The 22276-nt window shown below is 37.5% G+C and overlaps 1 protein-coding gene across 3 annotated transcripts in view; it reads right to left on the bottom strand.

Moving 5' to 3' along the window:
• TEK (TEK receptor tyrosine kinase) overlaps positions 1-22276 on the bottom strand; it is a 41146-nt gene that overhangs the window by 3527 nt on the left and 15343 nt on the right. The window contains exons 3-21 of one of the 3 annotated variants that reach the window (XM_040089882.2): positions 20029-20139; positions 16991-17143; positions 15984-16115; positions 13383-13523; positions 13031-13159; positions 11931-12085; positions 11531-11672; positions 10967-11128; positions 10019-10153; positions 8977-9270; positions 7438-7737; positions 6786-6943; positions 5319-5529; positions 4247-4357; positions 3711-3901; positions 3177-3290; positions 2212-2282; positions 1582-1622; positions 390-486 (exon numbers count right to left, since the gene is read on the bottom strand). In XM_040089882.2, coding sequence (XP_039945816.1) covers positions 390-486; positions 1582-1622; positions 2212-2282; positions 3177-3290; positions 3711-3901; positions 4247-4357; positions 5319-5529; positions 6786-6943; positions 7438-7737; positions 8977-9270; positions 10019-10153; positions 10967-11128; positions 11531-11672; positions 11931-12085; positions 13031-13159; positions 13383-13523; positions 15984-16115; positions 16991-17143; positions 20029-20139 — 2848 coding nt within the window. The remainder of the gene's footprint in view (positions 1-389; positions 487-1581; positions 1623-2211; positions 2283-3176; positions 3291-3710; positions 3902-4246; positions 4358-5318; positions 5530-6785; positions 6944-7437; positions 7738-8976; positions 9271-10018; positions 10154-10966; positions 11129-11530; positions 11673-11930; positions 12086-13030; positions 13160-13382; positions 13524-15983; positions 16116-16990; positions 17144-20028; positions 20140-22276) is intronic. The other 2 variants (XR_009208612.1, XM_040089883.2) reach the window with 2 other exon arrangements.

The following is a 22276-nucleotide window of genomic DNA, read 5'->3' as shown; positions in this document are numbered from 1 at the left end:
ATTTAAAGATTGTGCACATTCCACTTTTCAGAGGGAAATGGATTTCTACATAGCTGAAGTTGCATTTTCTATAGTTGGTTGCTGTCTGAAAAGAACTTTCTTTTACTCTGGAATAATCAAAAAAGCTCTCTTTGAAGTAAAACCTTGGCATGTTGTGTAAAGAACAGGATAACTGGCTGCAACAGAGAGCCTGGGAAAGTACTAATGACAAATTAACAGTGTATGCCATGTACAAAAGGACTTGTGCACTTTTTAATTTTTAATGTAATTTTTATATTTTCCATTTAAAAAAAAATATTAGTTAGTTTCTTGTAGAAATAATCTATTTTCTGTAGCTGAGGTTGTGTTATTCTGTTTCTTTTTGGTTTTTTTTCTGAGGCAATACTCACACTTCATCGTCACAGTTGAGAGGCTTTTCCAGTCGGTACCCTTGAGGGAGTTTTTCATATAGTTCTGCACATGTCATTCCACAATATGGTGTTCCACCTAAAGTTTTAACCATTGTCATGAACAGAAGGAAGTTTCAATAAAATAAAGTTTAATTTCATAGTAGAAATGGAAAGGTATGACTGACATAGTAACAGCTAAATTAATCCAAAATTAGGGGATATTTTGCAGCTACATTTTTATTGTCAATGCTTCCTTACTGCTGGATGTACAATATGGAGGAGAAAAATAAAACTAAGTGTCAATTTTCTCATCTGTGGGGCTGGCTTAATTTTCTCTACAAGTCTGAGGGCCAGGATCTGATAGTATTCAAAGTGGTTTTTCAATAGCTTCATGTCACTGGGCAAGTCATCCCTTCATTAGCATCACCATAATAATATCTGGTTTGGAGCTCTTACTGTCAGCTGGTTTTGCCCCTTTCTGCAGCTCTTTGGTTGCTTAAGACTCTTGATTTTCCACACTACATCCATATCTAGTGCAAACCCATTTAGTTAGGAAAGGCAGGAACAAATCAGAAATCCAGAGTCTGGTCAGCAATGTGCACCTCAGTCAGCAGCTCTGACGGCCAGCAGACCGTGGGCACATCTCCAGGGCAAATCACAAGAAAGGTGTAACACAATGATTTTGAATGGCACAAGGCTGTATCACAATCACTACAGGTAGAGGTGTTTGCAGAAATTAACTCTAAATTTTTTTGAAGGTTAATGTTCAAAAATCTTCTTCATGAACATTTAGAGTAGTAGGTGTTTACTCCCTCACTCTGCAATATCATTAAAATATGTCTTGATTTAAAATGCGGACAAGCTGAGGAAAAGCCACCCACCAAACTCAAAACATATTGTATTAAGGCTATATATCATATGATATCCTGGAATTTATATTTAGGTATGGCCTGGGTTTTGTAGTGTCAGGAAAACATGGTCATTATGGTTCTTTCTCATTTAAAATGGTACCCAAATTGAAAATTTGGCAATTGCATTTCCAAGCATATTGAACCTAAATAAAATGTAGCAGAAAAAAACAGAAAGAAAATTGAAATCTATTGTGAAACAATATTTTTTTAAAAGACTGAGTGGGTAGAACTGCCTTGGTGCAGATTTTTTTATTTGTGCAGTACAAAATTCAGATACTTACCTAAACTAACAATTTCCCATAAGAGGACACCATATGACCATCTGCAACAGAGGGACATAATGAAGTGCAACAAGAATGCAACAAGAATTAATATTTTTAAATGGTAGGTTGCTTTGCCAGTATTCAGTGAACACTGGGAAGTGTGATATGTTTATCTGTATTTTTTATAATGTTTTGTATAATGATGGGGCTTGTAGAATCAGAAAGCAGGAAAATTAGGAGAATTAATTCACTCTGAGTCAACTGAAGATCTTTATCAGATTGTGATCTTTCAACAAATGCTGTAATTACAGAATTGTTTTTCTAAATACAGATTCTAGTTTCCTAGATAAAATACAAATTTCCCCTGGGTTTCCCAAATAATCCTCAGATCTCCAATTTTGGATGAGAAGTACAGCTAAAGTAGTGGGGCACATCCAAGTAGGTTGTGAACACAGAACTTGATTAGACCCTGATGAAGAAATAAGTAACTTTTTTTGTTATGGGTTTTATTTTTTTCTTCCATTGCTCACTAATGCTGACATGACTACAGTGTATTTTGAGTTGGGTGGATCTCTCATGCTAGCTGTCAAACTTTCCTTGATATGGAAAAATATTTGTTTAAAAAACACCACTTGAACACATACTTACACATCACTATTTGTGGTGTAAACACTGTAATTCAAAGATTCAATTGCCATCCATCGCACTGGAAGCCGTCCCTGGAAATTATTTAATGAAAGTTTATTTTTCAGTTCTTGGTATAGCAATATTGCAGTTCGTATGCCAGCAATTATTCCCTTTTACCTTAATGAAAACTGACTTTTATCAAGTAAACTTTATCAAGTAAATAAACTTACTAAACTTGTGCAGTTTTAAAGAAAATCTTTATTTTGAGAGTGGTGAGACACTGGAACAGGTTGCCCACAGAAGCTGTGGATGTGGGAGTGTTTAAGACTAAGTTGGATAGGGTTCTGAGCAACCTGGTGTAGTGAAAGGTGGGGCTGGAAATAGATGGTCTTTAAGGTACCTTTCTAAGAAAATCATTCCATGATCCTATGATTATATGATTTTCTTCCCAAAGGAACAATTCACATGAAAGCTAATAAAAAAATTATCCAATCAGCATCAAGGTGAAATGTAAATAACACCTCAGATAATGCCTCTGACTATCCTGTTGCCTTCACAACACACTGCTATTGACAACACAGGTCTACAGCTACATGATGCTTATTACGTATCTGCCTCTTTCAGATCTTCCAAAGCATTACCTCTGGGCACATCCTGATGTACGTCTGGTTACCTTCTTGCTAACTTTGACCTTGTTCAATAGAATTAGACCAGCTTGACTCATCTATGTTACTGTCATCCATATTAATATAAATATTTTAAAATTAAATTTTCTATTATAGACATGGTATAGGATTTATTTACAAGTAGATATATTTATGCATATATTAATAAACATGCATATTTTACATGGTAATTAATAAAATTTAAACAATCCATTCTGCAATACCTATAAGTTTGTATTTTTGTTCATATGAAAGCACAGATTAAGAAATAAGAAAACAAAAGTAAGAAAACAGATTGTATCAATTTGTTTTGATCCTTACCATGGTCTTCTTAACGTAAACTTCTTGACCTCTTGATAAGCCAAAGTCAGCTATTTTTGCAACATAATTTTCTCCAACCAAGATGTTTCTTGCTGCCAGATCTCGATGAATAAACTATATGTATGAATAATGTAATAAACTATATGAATAATGTAATAATGCAAAAAAATAAGGAAATCAGTATAGTTGAGTTTTATATGTATTTCTTTACTGCTATATTGAAAATTGCAAACATTTGGAATAAGAACATAAAACAAAGAAATTGGCTTGATACTAATGTCAAATGTCACTACCAAGAACATTTTAAATTTCATCTGAAAATAAAAGCAGTTAGCTACCATGTTGTTTTAAGTTTTAATGCCTCTTCCATGATTCCCCATGACATAGTATTTGATAGGTTTAAATGGTGACAACAAAATAAATCTCGATCAGTGTGTCCTATAGAAGCTAAAACTAAAAATTAAGTTAATTAAAGGGCATATTCCCTGAAAAGTATTTGCCATACTTTCAGTGGGCAGAGAGCTGAAGACTGACCTGTTTCTGGCTCAAGTAGTCCATCCCTCTGGCAACATCTGCTGCAAAATGCAGAAGTTGTTGAGAGGAAAGTGTAGATGCAGTACTGTTGGCAATAGCAAATGCTGGATCTGTCTCTAGTACTCTGCTTTTCCGAAGGAAGTCCAGTAAATTTCCATGGGGGGCATATTCAATAGCAAGGTAAAGATATCCTAACAAAACATCAGATAGTGAGCATATCATAAACTAAGAGACGGTCAGTAATAGTCTTTGGAAATTTACACTACCTTGAGTGAAAAAAGGAAATAAACATTAAACAGACTAAAGGGAAATGTCAAACAGGCTAATTTCTAAGACTAGAGGGCAGTTTAGAGCTAGTGTCAGACATAATTTCTGGAGCATTAATGTGGGCTTGTAGATCCAAACACAAGTTTGTCTGACATTTTAACAAATGTTGTCCACAGACCTGCTAGTCTTTCTCTGGACTGTATGGGATATATTGTGAGAGGGTTTTTTAAAACTAATTTTTAAAGTACATGCATTCAATAGTATCTTACCCCTATGTTCACATGCTCCCAAAAGATTTATGATGTTGGGATGATGACCAAGTTTACAAAGAACTTCAAGTTCTCCAGCAAAATCTCTGTGATCATCTTTTGAAGCATACTCTAAAAATCAAAAAAGCAGAAATTTATGTTTTACTTTGAACTGAATTTATAACACTTTTTTTTTTCTTTTTTTTTTTTTTTTTTTTTTTTTAATTATGAGGACTCTAAGTTTCTCAGGCCACTCCTGTTTCAACCCCAGTAGGAAGAGAAAACTGTAAGGTACATTGGTATTTACAGAAAAAGGTAGGATTTTTCAATCAGAAGAAAAAAAAGTGAGAAATGAGTGTGTGTAGAAGATATCCGCAGAGAAATGAAGCATCTTAACACAACCTGTCACTCTCCTTCTTACCTAAGAGTGTAAAAGCCTATGAAAAGGATTTTACAGATCCTATGAAAAGTAGCTGCTTAAAAATACTTCCATAAGTGTACAGTTTATTGTTTCTGCTTGTATGCAGACCTTGGCTATTTTTAAATTAATCATCACATTTAAAAATGCTTTTCAATTTAACAATCTAGTGAATTACAATAAAACATGTATATTCTTGCACTATTGTATGTATTGTAGCGCTCTCTGGAATGTAGCTGTCATACTCAATGAATTAAAAGAAAATGAATGATCCCCATGGTAAGTGTATATATAGATGCATAGATGCAGCTGTCTCTGAATAGCTAAAGTGAAAAAGAGGAACAAACGCTGTGCCCCAAGACTAGCTCTCTGCTCCTATCTATTGAATGCATCTGGCCTTGCAGGTGAACTCACATGAAGCTCATACTGATCTATAAATTATAAAATACATTATAGTTAATCATATCGACCACTAAGGAGAAATAGAAACTACCCCGCAGAAATACTGTCATTGGCAAATCTTGGCCTAGTGACACCTGATACAATTTAATTAGCAATTTCAAGTATTTATTTTAGCTTTAGAAGAGTGCTACTTAGCATTTTATATGTCAGAGAAACCTTTGGAATACACAATCAAGAAAACCCTTTAGTAAAAGAATCCCTGGTCTTTACTACCTTTCATCCTTTTTATTGCAGCATCCATGCGTAAGCCATCTTTCTTAATGCGTGCTTTCAGGACTTGCCCAAAGTTACCTTCCCCAATCACATCTTGAAATTTTATGTCATTCCATTCAAGAACTGGATAAATAGTAGGATCTTGGCTGTTTTTGGCTTTCCTGCTCAGAGTGAGAGTACCTGAGTTGAACTGCAGAGCTGGCTCTTCCCTCTGCAACAGAGTTAAGTAAATGACATTAACTGTGATTTCTACTTCACTGAGCCATGCCCTGATTACATTTCCCTAATGCCTTTGCTCACTCATCTAAACACACACACACACACAGAGCTCAATCCATCACTTACGTACACAAGAGAGAATACATTAGACAGTTACAGCTACTTTAACTGAAACAAGCTGTTCTGCCCAGATCCACAAAATTAATTAGGCTTCTAATTGTTTGTAAGTATCTTTTAGACCTGGACCTCCTGAACAGTTTTCTAAACATTTTGAATGTGAAGGACATGGGCAAAAATAATGTGAGATAAAACTGATCTCAAAACCAGTCATAAGTCTCAGGTTTGAGATTTATCTCATATTAGGGTTAGTTAAATCTTGTGTTGGTCAGGCTCAGCAGGAAAGGTGAGACATGAAGAAGCAAGGAATTTAAAAGAGAGAGAGGAAATTATCTTCCTCCATATTTAAGGAGTCATCTCCTCTTCAGTTGCACATTCTCATGAAACACTGCTGTGGGAAAAGTTTTCGGACTTGGAGACAAAGCTATTCCATGTGGTCTGCAGCTCATATCATAGGGTGTGCCCCCCACCCCGTTTATGAAACAACTTATTTAGATACATATGAAGGAGCTCTTTGGGCCAGTTTCATTCTGCTCCACAGGTTCCCCTCTGAAGGCTAAGAAAATCACCAGAAAGCAGAGTGATTAAGAAACTACAGCAGGATACAAATACACACATGTGCACAGAGAGATATCTCCATGTGATGTTAAAACCTTCACCAATTTCCTCACTGCCAAAACTATGATGTTGCTGTTGACAGATCCTTGTTGTACTGTCCCCAGGTTGAAAATGGATGGGCATGTATCAGCAGCAGATGCTCAAAAGCAACATTAAATATTTAGTAGTTTTCCAAATCAGGCATGACTTCATAGAGGCAGAACAGGCTATTCTTCATTTCTTCATATTCATCTATTTTTTGTACCTGTCATACACAAGTGTGACAAGGCAGAAGAGGGAGCACAGCAAATGGTCTGCAAACTTTTTTCAAGTCAAGTTTTGTACCTCCTGGCCTGTAACTGTGATGGCTTTACCTTTGGGGTCACTAGTAGAGAAGCTTCACAACAGTACTAATTGCACACATAAAGAGAAGGCAGGGTTTGGGAAAGCCAGGAAAAAGAAGTTGGAAGAGAAAACAGGAAAAGATGAGCTAAAGTTAATAACCAAACTGACACGGGAAAGCTGGAAACTCACCACCACATTTTGGAAAGCCTGAGCCATTCGACGCTGGAAGTTGGCTCGTTTTAACTGCAGCATGATGAGAAAGGCCAGGAGAATTGTTACACAGGTCATCCCTGCAGAGCCAAGGATAGCAATAAGCAGCATTTTGCCTCCTTTTGATTCATATGGAGCTGTTGAGGAGGGACATAAGAATTCATCATAATTTTCAGCTTATTCTGAATTTAGCAATACATTAGCAATGTATAACTGAATAGTTCTGTCTTGTCTAAAGACCTAAGGATACATCCCTTTGTTTTTTAAAAATGTCAGGAACATTGGATGCTCTGAATTTCAGATGCATGAGCACCTGCATATTCTGTTGAATTTAGTCAGAGCAGAGATGAGGCCACATTCAGTGATCTAATGGTCTTGCTATATGCAGCTCCTTTAATTTTTGAGTCACTGGGCCCTTTTTAGTGGATGTACGCAAATGGTGCATGTTGTCAGTTCATCAGTACCATGCAGTGAACTAAGAATTAAATTTTGGTGGTGCTGTGTTGTGTGTCAAAATAAGAAGCAAAAGAAAACTCAGATTAAAAAATTTAGTATTAAGACAGTGTCTTAGCTAACTACTTTACACAACCAGTCCTGGTTTGTCCAAATCCAGTGTGATGGATTAACTAACCTTTAGTTTCTGGAAGAGTCTTCAGTTCAAATGATGTATTCGGGTTGCTCAAGCCAATGTTGTTCTGAGCATTAATCTGAACCTGGTACACCGTGTCTGGCTCGAGTCCCTTGAGGTGATATTGAGTAATGCTGGTGTTCTTTATGGTAATATCAATGTGGTTGTACTCAGCCTTGCCATAAATTTTGTAGCTGATGATGATGGAGGAGATGGAATGACCCTCAGCAGCTGTCCAAGAGATGACTGAGGATGTGTCTGTGGTGTTAGAAAACCTGATATTGTTTGGTGCAGGAGGGATTCCTGAGAACAAACACAAACACACAAGGCATTGGCATCCACCTCTTTGTCCTTTCCACAGAGAACAAAACATTTTCCTCGATACTTTTGCTGTGCTAAACAGAATTTGTTGATGAGCTATGGTAACTGAATGCAATAATTTTATGATCTTGATGTGCTGTCACCCTTGTAGCAGGATTCCATACTTCCAGCAGAGGTTGTAGTGGCATTCAATATACCGTCTTGGATGAAGACATACATCCTCTGAGCAAGCACACCATATTTGCTTTAAAATTAATGCAAAAAGGATTATTTTCCTTCTATACTGAATCATCATTCCCTTGTAATTCCCATGTCCCATACTTTTCACTGCTTCAGAGAGCAGTTATCTGTCAGGCTGTTAGAGAGAAAGGAAACTGATAACAGCACTTCCAAAAGTCTAATCAGAAAACCACCAGCAGGGGTGAGTGCTACACTTGTGGATGCAACCATGAATAGTAAGTACCTTCTCCAGGAAAACAGTACCCTTATGTGTTTCTCAGTGCAGTTTGGTGTCAGAGCTCAGGAAGGTGGAGAGTCCCATGAAAGCAACTGATACTTCCACTAACACATGTAGGATTTCAGTGAGGGCCTCCTTACATGACCTATGAGAAGGAAGAAGCCCACATTTCCAGTGTGTGGTAAGGGCAGTGTCATTCATCAGCCATTCAGATGGACAGCTGTTCAGATGGTACTTCATTCAGAAGGGGCATTTGTTGTGGTGTTGTGAAAGCACACTGCTCACACTCGGGGAATTCAAGGGCAGTCTTCAGTGTAGCACACTTAACTACTCTTTGCTCACAGAGGTTTTACCTTGCATTGTATCTTCTCTTCTTTAAGTGCTGACTAGTTCTGTATTGTCATAGCTGAATTGAGTAACAAAAGAGCTTGGAGTAGTGAACTCTGATGGCTCATCAGTCTGAGGAGGAAAAAAACGCTACTTGTGTCAGAAGCACTGGTCGAACTGAAATGAAGATGGCTTCACAAGCTTGTTTTTCTCCATTAAAAAAAACCCCCACATTAATAGCTCCTGACAATTTCCAGCAGAATTCCTTTGGATGCTGAGCCTTCCAAATAATAGCAATAACAACCACAAGCGATCATCAGGAACTAAGTGTTACCAAAAATAAAGGATTACATTTAATGTAGTTATCAAGTGACAATTAGTCTGATCACTGGGGGTAACATGAAGAATTAAACAGAAGGATGTGAATCAGCACTTACTGTCACTGAAAGTCCATGCATACAGATAGTTGCTCCATTCTCCTTGGGACCTGGTGTTCACCCGTACCCTGCACATGTATTGCTGTCTAGGCTCAAGATCTTTAATGATCAAGGTGGACATATTTCCTGGCACTTGAGTAATAACACTGCTCTCGTCACCGTTGTCATTCACGCTCTTCCTTTCCACTTCAACACGAATATCATCCTCTGTCCTCAGTGTTAAAGGATGCCATGACAAATTCAGTGATGTCATACTTTTTGGAAAGAGAGTGATACCTTCTGGTGGAGGAAGACCTTGGAAAAGCCACAGTGAAACAGGGAACAATATTTCATGTCTGGTGTCTAAGCTAAAATAGGGGTACCTTATTCCCAACCACTTGTCCCAGTTTGGGGTGACACAGCGTAATTCTCTCAGCCATCCCACATAATTTGGCAGAAGTTATATCTAAGAGGTGTTGATAGTCCCACAGTATCTTATCAACAGATGATGTGCCAATAAAATGGTATCTTCAATGAGCTGGTGTTGCAGATGTACTTTTTAGATGTGAGAAGCCAACAGTTGTTGTCGTGCTAGATAGGTCCTGGTGCAATCCTCATTTATTCTGTATGTCTGTATTCAGTTTGGGATCTATCCTAAATGGACTAAAACCTTTCCAGGTTGTTAAAATATCTTCATTTTTAAAGTAAATTGATCTAACACTAAGAGGAATGACTGCAAAAAAGTGATACTTATCTCCAACGCTGCTGCATAGCCAGCCAAAACACATAAATTTTCCTTTCCCAGTTCCCTCATCTCTAAATCAGGGAAAATAATAGCTCTGACTTTTTCTGGTTTTCTTCTCCTCTGTTGTGTTTTTTGTTTTTGTGGGTTTTTTTAAATGTGTTTTTTTTTTTTTTAATATCCCTTTGCCTGAGATTCTTTTGAAAGTTTTCAGGTGCAACCTTTGCTCAAGGGAAAGTGTTATGGCAGAGATCAGGGAACAGACCGCAAAGAAAAAGAGCTGAAATACCCCATTTGTGAAAAGCCATGGTGGTGCCTTACCAAGTGCAGCTGTTGTGAAGCTGGCCTGTGGTCCAGGATGGCCTTCCCCACCTTCCCCTTGCCGACTCAGCTGAACACAGAACTGATACTCAGTTTTGGGTTCCAGATTGTCCAGTCTTTTAGTTGTGCCTTTTACTGACAACAAAAGTAAAAAGAAAGTAAAGCCATGGCCCATGTTGAAATATGTTATGGAAGAAAATGTTTGGAAAATGCAAGGTAAAATACTCAGGCTCCTTTTTTTGTTGTTCTTGATTCAGTAGGATAAACTAATTAGAAGTATAAAATAATTATTTTTAAGTTGATCTCCAACCCAGTCCAGAGGTAGCTTCATCTGCCCTTCTTTCAGGACCTAACAATAGTTGTTGCTTAGTCAGTGTTCTTTCTTGGATCTTACACAGATCTTGGATTATACTGATTTAGTAAGAGCTGATGTTAAAGTTCCTGCAATGTTTCCTGTAGTATTTAGGCCATGCATAAAATTTGAAAGCATAGCTGCAGGAGGTTATCCAACCATAAGCAGATTTCAGTTTGCCTATACGATTACTGATAAATATTTTGATAAGTTATTTATCTCACTAGGGCCACAATGAACACAACACAAGACGGTAGATACCCCAGGACGTCTCCATACTGCCCACTGCTTTTGAAGACCTTCTGTTTACATGGGATTTTAAAACAGCTGGGCCCAATACTGAGTACACTTAATCCTAAGGAAGGACGGGAAAACCTTTTGTGCCTGAAGTGAAAACACATTTTGACAACACATTTGTGGTGTAACACATCCACATGAACATTATGTGTAGCGATAAACAGTCACACATTCAGTCACAAAAAGTTTAATTTCTATGTGTTTTAGAGTCTTTTGAGGCTAATCAAGAACAGAAACACATGATGTTCCAGTTGGTAGGTGAAGTTTATCTTTAGGGGAATTAAAGAACGTCCTCTTACCTTCCACAGACATCCAGGATTGATAACGTTTTGCTGGCTTGTACAGAAGTTTTGTTGACACAACTGGTCCATCTCCATTGTGTAACTCAGCATTGATATCAATGATGAGAAAATTGTGTCCTTTATCTGTCAGCCTTGGGGCATACTGTGGCACAGGAGGAACTGAACAAGAATGCAAGTATTAAACTAAACTTTTAGCTCCCTATATCAGTAAGGTTCTGGTTATTCCTAGATCTGTAGGAAAATGGAAGATGCTGTTCAAAAGTCTCATAAAATAGATGGGGCTTGAAGTGTTAAAGATCAAGATAGTTTAAAAAAAAAACAAAACAAAAAACAACCAACAAAAACTTTAGGTGGTCTTCTAAATCTTATCACCACTCTTAGTCTTTCAATATACATAACCAGTATGTTACTTATAATTGGTTTCTGTTCATATTCCAACTGTAAATATTTATTCAGGCATTTTCCAGCAGTGCAGAGAACAGAAAGTTCAGCCATGCTAGAGTACAGAGCTGTGCTTAAAATTAGAGAGAAAAAGACATTTGAAAAAATTAATACTTTTACCTTTAACTGTAACTTGAAATGGTTTCTCTGCCATTCCTGCTACAGTCTGCACACTGCAAACCCAAGTTCCTGTATCACCGGGCAGGATTCGATTAATTCGAAACATGGCTTCAGAACGATTACTGGTAGAAATTTCATCAGGCTGAAATGACAAAAGATGTACAGGACCTGAAAAATTTGGGCATTTTTGAGTATTCCAATGATACTTTGAGTTCAGTGATACCTATAAAAAAAACATCTACAATGGTCAACTCCATATTTTCATGTGAGCTGAGAAGTTCGTGGGGTATCCCAGAATACCAAAATTCATATTCTGCTTGAAAGCCATGGTATGCATTAACTAAAGATAAAGTCAATATAAACATTAGAAATAGCAGAAAGCAATTGATCAGGAGCCTACCCTTAGGACAGTTCCATCTTGCTTCAAGAGTTTGAATTCTTCAGATTTAGGAAGTGGCATCCCTGTTGCTATACAAAATGGCTTGAACTCGACACCAGAATTGAGTTCCACAGGATCTAGTAAGTTTACTATCTGAGGCGAAAGTTCTGCTGAACCTACAGAAGATATATAGTATTATGTCACCCTTCCAATAGACATTTAAAAAGACAGGTTTAGGTGTGCCAGAAGTGTAGGTGTCTGGTTCTGCCTTCCCTCATGTGGGCGTATGCAAGAATCACGCTTTGCAAAGTCAACATATTTACATCATTTTATATATAATGTGAGAGGAAACAAGCCCTGTGTTCACTCTTCTTTTTCTGACCTCTCTCCTCTCTTTCTTGTTGACATTTTAAGCACAAACACTCTAGTTATGGCAAAATCATGCACACATTTTGCTCTGAATGTACAATACCTACTTGCTTTCTATTTCGTCTCTTTGTAAGACCAGACAGATCACAATGGTATAATTTGGCTGCTTGGATCAAAGTCTTATTTCTCCATTTGTTTTTGTTCTTGAAAAGTTTCACAAATCAGCAGTGGATTTATCACTTTATTTATCTAGCTAAAATAATAAATGCATTTTACAGAATGCCTGGCCTGAGTCCAAAGAGACAAGGTATGTTCAGCTTTTAAATTTCACTTTTTCCCAGAGAGACAGAAGAGGTTTAAACTCTAGTGTTGTCTTTGTGTCTCAGTTATCACTTTCAGGTCGTGAAGCTCATGGTATAGGAATGTACACAGCCAACTAAGAGGTAGGTAATGGTAAAATACCATGAGTTTATACAAAAAGCTGGATGTGCAGCTTCTGTCAGGGATTGATGTTAAGACCAGTTAAGTCCTAGGGAAAATCTAATGGAAAATCTAATTATATCATCCAGATAAATGCAATATATAGGTCAGAGCCTTAAAAATACTGTATTGCAATGAGGCTGTACAAAAGTGTCTGCACCCCTGGAAAATAGTGGGTGGAGCAAGAATACCAGCCTGGAATGTTAATGCTGTACTGGCATTAAGATCTGTTTTAGTTATATTGGGAACAACCATTTACTACCTTACTTTACCTTTTTTTTCACATTGCAGACCATGCCATCCAAGGGAGCAGATGCAGCCATTGAATCTGTCGCATGTTCCTCGATTGTGGCAATTACATTTGAGTTTGCAATCTGACCCATAAAACCCAGGTTTGCATTCTGCAAATACATACGTTGCAGTTAGTGAAAAGGTGCTAGAAAATGTTTTCCATTATTTTTCAGTCCCATTACAGGAAAAAAAAAAAAAAAAAAAAAGTGATTGTAAAATATATAATCTATTACTCTCCTCTGTTAGTTCCCTTGTTCCTTTCTGTATTTTCTGTGTGCAGAATATTAAGGATCCCCCACCTTTTTTTTTTTTTTTTTTTTTTTTAAATGATACCTTTATCACATTCCAGTCCCATCCATCCTGTGGCACAAGAACAACCATATGGATCTGGTAGACAGAACATAAAGTTTCTGCAGCCGTAATTTTCTTTACAGGTCTCTTCACATGTTTTGCCAAATCTGTTGGCTCCGCAAGCTGTTGAAGGGAGAGAGAGAAAGAATAACCCAGTGGCATTGTCTATGAAAGAGCTAGTGATGCTTCTAATCATACTGCATTAGACAACAGAAAACATGAACTTAAATTAAAAATAGCACTTTGATCATTTGAATACTAGATATATTAACAACCACAGCAACTTAAGCCACAGCTGTTCTAATAATCAAGTACAGGCATCAGAAACAAATGATTTTATCACTGTGAGGATCTATCAGTGTCCTAGGGTAACTCTATGATGCTTGTATCCCCAATCATCTATTCTGTCTGTGCTGTCTATTGAGTTCTGGGCCTTTAAGACTGGTTCTAAGAGCAAGGAGAAGCGTGGAGTTTGGTTTGAGAAAACTGCCTGACTCCTACACATTCTTCTCCAGCTGGGGTGTTCGGCGGAGGCTTGGAGAGACTGCAGGACAGAGATCTTTTTGCTTTTAGTTAGTTTCAGCTAGCTAGGGCAGAGAAGTTCCCTGGGCTGGCTTTTTTTTTTTTTTTTTTTTTTTTTTTTTTTTTTTTTTTTTCGTTTTTTATTTTTTTGTTTTTTTTATATTTTTTTATTTTTTTTCTTTTTTCTTCTTTTTTTTATTTTTTCTTCTTTTTTTCTTTTTTTTCTTTTTTCTTCTTTTTTCTTTTTTTCTTTTTTTTTCTTTTTTTCTTTTTTCTTTTTTTTCTTTTTTTCCTTTTTTTCTTTTTTACTTTTTTCTTTTTTTTTTTTTTTGTTTTTTATTTTTTTTGTTTTTTTATTTTTTTTTGTTTTTTTTTTTTATTTTTTTTTTTCTTTTTTTTTTCTTTTTTTTCTTTTTTCTTGGGACTGTTTAAACCCACTCTGGAAGCTTCATGTTGCCAGGAAAGGGTTAAATCTGGCCAGAGTCTCTTCTCTCCCGTGGTAGTTCGTGGTGTTAGATGTTCAAGGCCATGCTGGTGAGGGAAGAAGCACTCACACAGACACATCAGAGATCAGAGCACCCGGGCAGTCCAGAATCACAAAAAAACCAAACCAAACCAAAACAAAACAAAACAAAACAAAACAAAAAAATAAAAAACCACCAACCCCAACAGGCAGGATATTGAATGCCTTCTCAGCCCTCCCCTCGGTGTAAATCGGGGCAGCCTCAGCTTAAATGGTGCCCATAGCTCTTATCAGGGGCCTGACAGAGATCTCTCTCTGCTCCAGGGAAGTTTAGAGAAAGTAGTTGTTGTAAAGCAGCAACCTCTCCTTCCCCCCACAACCCGGGAGCCGCTGGAATCCGGCCAGGCCTCAGGCCAGATCCCTCCCAAAAAGGGGGGAGCAGCAGGTCCAACTCAATGTTAGCTGTCTCTCTCTGGCCAAAGGAAAGAAGGAAAAAGACCCACCTACAGCAAATCAAGGGGTTAATATGGTACTTCCCAAAGTCATATCCAACAATTTTCTGATAGGCCCCTGTCCTTTCTAAAGCAATTCCCAGGTCCTGACCCGGAGAATCATTCTACATTCCTCTATAACTAAAAAACCAAACTGTACCAACCCATGACAATCAGCCAAGCACCCTTGCTTTAGATCTGTGAGGACATAGATTTAGCAATAAATTGTGTTTATAAGCCTTTCTGATGTAAAATAGACAATCAGTGCCATGAAACCCAAATAATCTTCTTAGCAGTGAATGCATTTAAAACTGCTGATATCAAGGTTTTGTTTCTATGATAAGATCAGGGCTATGGTGGAGTAGTTTGGGTGTCAACTATTCCAACATCTTAGCTCTAGTATTTGCAGCACTGCAATTCAGTCAAATAAAAGGATACATATTTATCAATGAACACAAAAGATACTTAGAGAAGTCAAAGCAATGTGATATCAGATCTAATTTTTTCAGAATCCAAACTACTTGCACAGACACAGATTTGCACAAACAGACATACACTCTTGATGTGCCTACAGAGGCAAAGCATCCTGTGAGCACATCAGCAGCTTCTCCGGAAGCAGCCAGGAGCATATTTCCTAGTGCCAACGTATCCTTAAGATGTCCCGGACTACCATGCATTTAAGTTAGTCAGCAGCACTGAGCATACTGATTTCAAGGGAATCATAGAACAGCCCAGACTGGAAGCAACCTCAAAAAATCATCTGGTCCAACCTTTTGTGAGAAAAGGAGGCTAGAAGATATTAGGTATGTAGCATACTGTCCAAGTGCATATTGATCAAAAAGTGTTGGAAACAGTCATCTTCCCTTGCAACATAATCTCTACTAGGAGAAGAGAGAAAGAGAGACATTAAATCACAGCTGCAAGACAGACAGAACAGAATTCAGGGTTCATCTCACCCAACTCTGTTCTGTCCCTAGCACCAGCTGTAAATGCTGTATCTTTCAAGAGTAAAACCAGGTACTCCATGTGATGCTTCCCCCAACAATATGACAATTCCTGTTACTGAGACAAACTAATAAGCAATCACCTAAAATATTATTTACTTACCTTTCTCACATGTTTTGCCCATAAAACCTGGAGGACAGATGCATTCCCCTGTATCTTCATGACAAATGCCATTGTTTGTGCAGGAAGGGCAGTGGAAGCTACAGGAAGGGCCCCATTTCTCAGCTTCACATCCTTTTATGGAAAAATATAATGACATATTTGTTGTCTTCTTATTCAGTAACCCTTCAAGTTATAATATTCTTTTTAGAGCAAACAGTAACATACATAAAATTATAATCTATATGGACCCCCACACTCCAGCCAACTCGACTACTGTAGTTAGTAAGATAGCAGTAGCTTCAAAATCCAAATTTGGGGCATTACATTTATTCATTCATAACTCCTGGAAGTATCATGTGGATATTCATGAATGAAATGTGTGTTACCATTATAAATACTTTCTCTACAATGTGAGATATTCGGACAGCTATTTTTTTCCCATTAATTTTATATTTCTATCCAAGTTAACAGAATATAATTTTCTTTATATCTGATGGAAACTTCAGCATAAGCAGCAAAGTATGTAAAATACCTATTAGAAAATATCCCAACTCATTCTTTCATCCAGTAGGAAGTGAAACTTAAGAGGTAACTAAAGCTAAGGTAGTTTGTGAAGTTATAATAATATATGCTAAAGATGATGAACCCTAGGATAAACAAGGTTTGGATATAACCCATGATGGAGAACAGGGAGATGCAGTGAAGAATTACCTCCTTCATTCATTCTTGGTGTTTGAAAAGCTGAGATGCTGACAAAAGAGCTAGCTGTCCGGGCAATAGCTAGGATGACCCGAACTTAACTCTGATGGGGTGTTTTTTTCTCTCTCAGCTGTTGACATCAGTATCAGCTTGTACCAAAGACCCTTGGGTAAAACTTTCTTCTGACAAAATCTGACGGCGGCATATGTCAAGAAATATTTTGGCTCTTATTTGGGCACAATATATTTCATTTCAGGTTCATTTTGACTTTTAACTATTAACCATCACCACACATTAATGAAACTTACGTCTTACAATAAGCCTTGTGTAAGCAGAAGTAAAAAGGTTTCCTCCTATATATCTGGCAGAGTAAACCCCTGCATCCTGTGGCTGAACTTGAGGATAGGAGACTTCCAGTTCTCCTGGCACTTCATGCCTGGGCACAGAGTGGATGAAGGAGCCTGAGGAAGGAGCACACAGATACCACAGACAGGCGTCATTTACCCTCTAAATAAAGAAATGAGCTTTCATTCATTACTAAAGGACAGTTGGGGCAAGCTAAGCAGCAGAATCAACATATTAATTGTGAATTTTTGGACAACTCTAGTTATATTGATTTTCCATAATTGAAGAGGTGCAAGTAAAAAGGAAGATAGATCTTAAGGAGATTTAGTAGATAACAGGACAAACAACTTCACACTCAGCTTTGCTAAGAGCTTAGTGGTTAAAAGTGTTCATTTTGCTCTTGGTCTTTTCTGAACTAAGGGATAATAATCCAAAAGGATTCTAGGGTGGCTGGAGTTGAAGAGCAAATGTCAACCAGGTTCAGTTTAGTCTGACTAACACAAAGATTTATTTAGCAGACCAAAGCATAAGTTCTCTAAGAACTCAGTCCAGGTTTTTCTTTTCTTCCTAGATTTAACACATTTCAGTCTCTTCTAGGTTTTTTTCCTCAAAGAGCTTGTTTATTTCATTTAAAGTTTGCTTTGCTTCATCATTTGTGTTTGCCATAAGGCAATAGTATTTGGTCTTCTTCCATCCCTCTGGGTCACCAAGTAATAACATTTGAACGTTGGTTGCTGTCAAAGAGAAGTTGCATCCACTGAACTTCAGGATCCCCAGGAGTGTTTCCACTACACTCTGTTAGAGCAAGGCTGCCACAGTAGGTTAATGCCAGGTCCAGCTAGCTCTCACTAAAATATTTGTGCACGTGCTCGTCTACACTGTATGAAGAAAGCCATCCACCAATATACCCACACAGCACAACTGTGATTTTATGACTACTACCTGTCTGTATCAGACTCACTAAAATAGCTTGGGTTAGAGGGAACCTGAAAGATCATCCAGTTTTGAGCCCTCTGCCATGGGCAGGGACATCTTGCACTAGATTGGGTTACCCAGGGCCCCATCCAGCCTGGCCTTGAACACTTCCAGGGATGGAGTAACTAACACTTCTATGGACAGCTTTTTCCAGCAATTTACTACACTCACATACAAGAATTTCTTTTTTGTATCTGATCTAAACACACCCTTTTTCAGATTAAAGCCATTCCCCATTGTCCTGTCGCTGTCCAAAGTCCCTCTCTAGGTTTCCTTCAGCTCCCATCAGGTACTGGAAGGCTGCTGTAGAGGTCTCCCTCTGGATTTCACTTCTCCTGGCTGTAAATCCCAACTTGCTCACATTAACAACCCAGACAGCCTGATCCTGTTCTGATTCAAAAGCTCAAATGGCTGAATGACCATTACCAACGGTACTCTCATGAATCAAATTGTCCTCATCTTCTGTATTTCCTTACAGTCACACTGAATATGCAACAACTTTTTTACCTTTTTTGACTTTTCTTAAATTATTTAGAATGTAAACAGTTTCAGATCTCTGCTGACTGTGACCATACATACTATCAATTTGACTGTTGTCAAATTTCAGGCAGCCTAGAAATGTAAAACTTTGCTGAGGATCATAACCAAAACAGCAGAAAGACTGTGGGTCACTTTAGTCCATGACAGAACATGACAACCGTTCTCCTTGAAAACAGGGTCAAATAAAAGAACAAACAATGAAAGGGATTTGTTTTGAAACTGTGGGCCATTTTCTGTGTATCTTTTGAATTACAAGCTGCATCACAAACTTGATAGCAAAGCATTAAGAAGGCCTTATGCTTACGGTCTTCTAAGCAAGGCTCAATTCTTACAGCTTGTTTTCCAAGATGTTATGCCAGTGTCTTAAAGAAACCCTGTTTAGGAATACCATTTCATTGTCTAGACAGCCAGTGTGACATTCTGTAAGGATTTTTCCTAGGGACCCTGAAATGACAAGTGACAGCAAACTTGCCTGCTGTGCCCTGACATAGCTGAATCTCTGAAATGCAAAGAAACAGGTATTTGTGAAAGTCTGTTTTGCCTATTACTTCTTTAGAATACACCTTTTTTCTGTTTAACCCTTCCAGCCTGTTGAAGTGGTCCAGGTGATCAGTAACTGGGGTTGAGGCTGACTCATTGCATGAGTTCTTTGGCAGTGTGTTGACACTTCCTTACCTCATCCTGCTCTATTTACTCCCTTTTTCCTGGTGGCTCACTGTAAGGTAGACTGTCAAAGATGGAGCCGAACATTACATGTGCTTCCCACAATCATAATTTGTTGTGGTTTAACATTCTGATTATGAAGGCACTGTGAGTTTTAGTGACCTCTATTTTTCTACATTTCTACAGGAGGTAGATAGCAACCTGCACATATTTCTAAGCCTCAAGCAGGAGCAACACACAGCTGAACAGTGATTTAGGTGCCATGCTAGACAGAAGAGTTGGTGTTACAAGATTTACAACCTGACTAATTCTTGTAGGTGAATGAAATAAAGAATAGATTTTGTTTTCAATTTTTTCTTTCTAATAGCAGAGTACTAGTGATTAATTTCTTAGCTTGAAGGGCATCATAGAAGGTAAATGGCATCAAAAAGCCTTTTGAAGAATGAAAAGTATTACTTGAAAAGCTGTAGAAATGCAATTAAAGAGTCACTAACTGGGCCTTCCCAGTGTTCCAGAAAGAAAAACAAACAAACAAACAAACAAAAAACAACCAGGCAAATATATGAAGAGATGTAGAAGGAAATCAAAAATTGAAACGAAAACCAAAGCAAAGATATAAAGAAGATTGGGCATTTTGGTGGAATAGAAGCAGGTCAGATCAACATATTGGATATGGAAATTTAGGAAACATTAAATGTATGAGGAATGATGTTAGCTACAACTGCACAGCATGGGCATCAGCAGCAATAACTTTAAAAGGCTTACTAGGCACTCAGCTAAAACAATGATAGCAGAAAGAGAAAAAACAAGAAAGATTTAATACCATTCTTGTAGATCACTGCATCTTCCTCTTTTGATGCCATTCTGATGAAGGAAATGTTCACATGCTCTCCCTTATTTGCTGTAACAGTTAATGCCACTGGGTGGAATGAAGCTGAAAACAGAAGTATGTGATAAGTAGCAGTTACTGTCTCTATCTGGTCTCTGCTCTGATAGCTGAGAATAGTTTACAGCATGAGCCTCACTCAGATTTTGACACCTCAATTTCTTTAGAGCATAAAGTGATTCTTTACCATCAGTAGCTTCAACCTATGTTTTGGTGAAGACAGAGGACTTGACTATACCCTGAAACAACAGACTGCCACTAGAACCCGAGGCATGAAAAAAATAATTGGCTTTGGCTGAGTAACTGGAAACAGTTTCTAACTAGGAACTCCAATTGGCTGTAAAACACTTTCCCATGTTTCTTTATCCCTTAAGACATATTTAAAGCAGACTGAAAAAAGTACTGGAAATTGTATTTTAGGGAACAAGCTGTCACTGGCAAAAAAATACCAAGGCTAATTTCAGTTCTCTTCTACTTAAGCTTTATAATGCAGAACTGTTGAGATAGTTCAGGAGACTGTAATGCAGGGCTGGGACGAGATGAGGTAGGATGGAGTAGGTCTGTGCTTGTGTTAGTTCACCAGATTCTGGAAATACAGACAGTGATGGATTGCACTAAGAACCAAAGGAAAAGAATAATATTCACAGGATGTGGTAAAATACCAAACTTTTGCCAAAATATTCTCATCTGAAAATACGGTTTAGTGCAAATAAAAATTCTATGTGAGTGACTACTGTAGATCAGCCAGTTTCCCAGCAGGGAAATTGAAATTAATTTTCCTGCTTAAACAGAAAGGTACTTGTATACATTTGTTTGTAGATCTCGATATAAACAACAAAGAAAGCAGTGGAAACCAGGATTTTCCCAACATTTCTGACTATTCCTTATCAGTACTAGTGGAAAAGTGTCATCAGAAGATAATTTGGGATGGGACAGAAAAACCTCAATAAACAGATCTTTCTGAAATCAGTGAAATGGTAATTTTAATTACCACATTACTTTGAAACAAGTTCAAACAACAAGTTAAGGATGCTTCCTTTCATTTACTTGGAAAATACGAAGGGAAAGTTGTGAATTGTTTTGAGGACAAATTCAGGTTTTCAGGCCATTTTTTGCTCTGAGGGTATATGTCATACCGTCATTTATATATTGGGGGGGTGGGGGGAAGGGGGAAACAACCCAAAAAAAACCCCCCACCAAACTCTTCTAAAATTAGCCAAATTGATTTCCTGATTATTAAGCTCCTTACCTGATGGAGAATTTGATACCTCTGTACTTCCTCTTTTGGAGCATTTAGGGAAGTGATGTATTGATTTAAATCAATCCCTTTGCTCTTTCTAGATTGTAAGTTTTTAGCCTTAAGGGATCCTCCTGTGCAAGTTCCTTCATGTGAGTCCATCCATCTTTGTTTTCCCTTCTGCTGCCACCTGCCTTCCCAGCAAGGTGAGTGGGACTTTTCTGACATAAGACCCCTAAGAGTTTCAGCTGAAAGGAATCCTTGAAGAGCCATTCATGCTCCTAGACAGCTCTTCATTTTCAGAGGTTCCATTTCTATTAAAGTTCCATTTATTTCACAGCAAATATTTTATAAGGAACACATATACAAGTTATACCTGTTAGACAACTTATTCATAAAAATTTGCCTTTTATCTAGAATCATGCCTCCTTTCTTGGTTCATTTTCACAAAATTTTCACTGTCTATAAAATATCCTTTGGTTTATACCAACAGTTGAAGAAAAAAATCTGGAGCTTGTGGCTGGCTAAAATTTGGGGGGAAAGAAATACAAAGAGACAGGATCAGAAAGGAGAGAAAAAAAAAATGAAGTAACTTTCTGTCATATTTCATATGTAATAACAGATCTGTAAAAAAATGAGCAGACAGACATTGTATCAAAGTTTGTATGATGCTGATATTCTGTCAGTATCTCCACAACATTACTTAGCAAAATCTGAGGGAGTAAAAAAGGATAATATTCTTGCAATAAAAGAAAGAACATTTTGATATTTTCATTACGAAATAGAGTTTTAAGTTAAAAATCAAAATGTTTGTATTATATGATGTAAAACTAAAGAAAGAAAATCTGGGCAAGAATGAAGACATTTTTATCAATCCAGGACAACTTCTCTCCTAAGATATTATTTCCTTAAAAATTTTGACATTTTAATGTTTTACTTATGGTTGGA

The sequence above is a fragment of the Hirundo rustica genome, chromosome Z (genome assembly GCF_015227805.2).
Source record: "Hirundo rustica isolate bHirRus1 chromosome Z, bHirRus1.pri.v3, whole genome shotgun sequence".
Taxonomy (NCBI): domain Eukaryota; kingdom Metazoa; phylum Chordata; class Aves; order Passeriformes; family Hirundinidae; genus Hirundo; species Hirundo rustica.
This window is presented reverse-complemented; position numbering and strand designations above follow the sequence as displayed.